Below are 2,649 nucleotides of genomic sequence, written 5' to 3'. Positions count from 1 at the left end.
CACGGTCGTGCTTAGCTGCATGGAGAAATGCCTAGAACACAGAAACACAGCCAGCTTTGTGCATTTCTCTTCCCTCAACCCATCTCTGCACTTCACTAAGCAAAACCACTTACTAGAGGTCTCCTCTCCTGCTTCTGGCTTGTCTTATTGTGACTGCCAAGACTGCCACACCTCCAGAGTGGAGAACAGCTCCTGACTGGACAGAGCACCAGGCGACCTTGGCATGGTCTCCACGTCTTCTTCTGCCTCCATCTCTTTATCAATGACTTCCTCCTCTGGGTGAGCTTCAGTTTCTGTCAGCTGCAGCCCGCGGCAGTATCCACTTGGGTCATGGCCATTGTTGTGAGGTCACCACCGAGGATAGCATTCAAGTTCTTATAAAAATGGCAGGTGTGGGGATCAGCAACAGAGGGACCATTTGCCTCCCCTGCCTTCTGGCCCATGTGCCTCAGCTCCTTCCCCTTTGCTGTGCACCGTAGTGTGTCCTGATCACAGCTCTTTTCCCACAAGCTGCGTGAAATCTGCCCAAGGTATCAAACTTCCTGGAGCTGGAGTGCAGCTGGCACTGCACAACCTCCTCTTCCAAAATACTTAGGAGATCCAGCTGCTCTGCAGTGGTCCAAGTGGGAGAGCATTTCCTGGGTGGAGCAGCCATGGCCACCTGGGAAAACGTGATGTAAATTCTCCATGCCTAGCAAACAGGAAGGGGAATTTCTAAATTCCTGGGCCTTTAAAGGAGGAGTTCAAACTTCTGACAAGAGTGGTCAGGATGGGCATTGTGGGACACCTTCCAAAGGCCTATTGCTTTGATAAAATCAATTGGAAGTGTCTACACTGGCACGTCACTGACAAAACTTTTGTGTAAAAAGCCTTACAACTCTTCTCAAGGTAGTTGTATTGTGTCACTGAAACAGCTGAGTTCCACCATCAAAAGTGGCTTTGCAGAGTGTCCTCCTCCACTGTTGCTGCCTTTTGGTGAAAAAACTTGGCATTGTAGAAAAGGCCTAAGGAACAAGGATTGATAACAAGTATCCACACTCATGTTTCCTGCTGGTGTCTATTAAGGTTTCCCACACCATGATGTGTGGGAATTATTGAAGTACAGCGAACAATAAAATATGCAATTGGCATTAGTGGGGATAGTTCTTCATAATTCTTATCTCTGAATAAGGAAAATGTCATTTTTCGATGTGTGAAGATCAACCAATTTGCTTCATCCATCAGAATATCCCCCAGTAGTGTATGTAGTGTCTCATATTAACACTGTCTCTCCATCCAGGCATTTGTAATGAGACCATCACCCTAGGCCTGGACACATACAGGAAGTTGGGGGAACATAAGGTATATGCAGAAGATATCGGTCAGACTCAGAGTTGTACACCTTCTCTCCTACTCCATGCCAGATTCCAACACAACTGACTTCACCAATCCTTCCACCTTCCTCCTGCTGGGCATTCCTGGCCTGGAGGCGGCCCACGTCTGGATCTCCATCCCCTTCTGTGCCATGTATGCCATCGCCGTCTTGGGGAACTTCACCATTCTATTCATTGTGAAGAGGGAGCCGAGCCTGCATGGACCCATGTACTATTTCCTCTGCATGCTAGCTGTCACCGACCTGGTCCTGTCTACGTCCATCCTGCCCAAAACGCTGAGCATCTTCTGGTTCAATTCGGGGGAAATAGATTTCAATGCCTGCCTCACCCAGCTGTACTTCATTTTCTGCTTCTCAGGGATGGAGTCCGGGATCTTTGTGGCCATGGCTTTCGATCGCTACGTGGCCATCTGCAATCCCCTGAGATATTCCACTATCCTGACAAACCCCGTGGTGGCCAAGATTGGCCTGGCCGTGGTGCTGCGTGGTGGCATGCTCATACTGCCGTATCCCTTACTGGCGAGGCGGTGGCCATATTGCAAAACCAACATCATCCCCCACTCGTACTGTGAGCACATAGCCGTGGTGAAATTGGCCTGCGCAGACATCCGCATCAGCAGTTACTACAGCCTCTCTGTGGCATTCTTTGTGATTGGTCTGGATGTGTTTTTTATCATCATGTCCTATACTCAGATCCTCAGGGCCATCTTCAGCCTCCCCACAAAGGACGCCCGGCTCAAGACTTTTGGGACTTGCGGCTCGCACCTCTGTGTCATCTTAGCCTTTTACATTCCAACTCTCTTCTCCTCCCTCATGCACCGGTTGAGCCACAATGTGCCCCTGCATTTACACATTCTCATTGCCAACATGTACCTCCTTGTGCCCCCCATGCTAAACCCCATCATCTACGGGGTGAGGACTATACAGATCCGGGACAGGCTGCTCCGGCTCATTACTCATAACGGAGCCTAAAGTTTTCTCCTGGTGCTCTGGCTTTCACACTAAGCTCCGAGCAGAGCTGGCTGCTCACATGGTGCTGGGCCCTCTTCCCGGAATCACTGACTGCACAGTTAAAGTGACATTAATCCTTTCCTGGCCTTACTGTGCTGTTTCAGTGGGACAAACTGGGGCATCGGTCTACATAGAACTTATTAACTCATGGGGTTTCCTCCTTTCTAATTTAGGTAACAGGACCTCTGTGGCCCTGCCCACTTCTTTCACTAAGGTCCCGCCCCTGTTGCTCACTCCTCTCCTCCCCTCCGCGTATCACTCACTGG

General features: G+C 49.9%; 1 protein-coding gene across 1 annotated transcript; it reads left to right on the top strand.

The window, feature by feature from the left end:
- Positions 1-1,345: 1,345 nt before the first annotated feature.
- On the top strand, positions 1,346-2,344 carry LOC144277779 (olfactory receptor 52M1-like). The gene has a single exon (XM_077838774.1). The coding sequence runs from the start codon at positions 1,346-1,348 to the stop codon at positions 2,342-2,344; it is 999 nt and encodes a 332-aa protein (XP_077694900.1).
- Positions 2,345-2,649: the final 305 nt, after the last annotated feature.

The sequence above is a fragment of the Eretmochelys imbricata genome, chromosome 1 (genome assembly GCF_965152235.1).
Source record: "Eretmochelys imbricata isolate rEreImb1 chromosome 1, rEreImb1.hap1, whole genome shotgun sequence".
Lineage (NCBI taxonomy): Eukaryota > Metazoa > Chordata > Testudines > Cheloniidae > Eretmochelys > Eretmochelys imbricata.
Note: the sequence above shows the minus strand (reverse complement) of the source record. Positions and strands in the feature narration are given on the sequence as shown.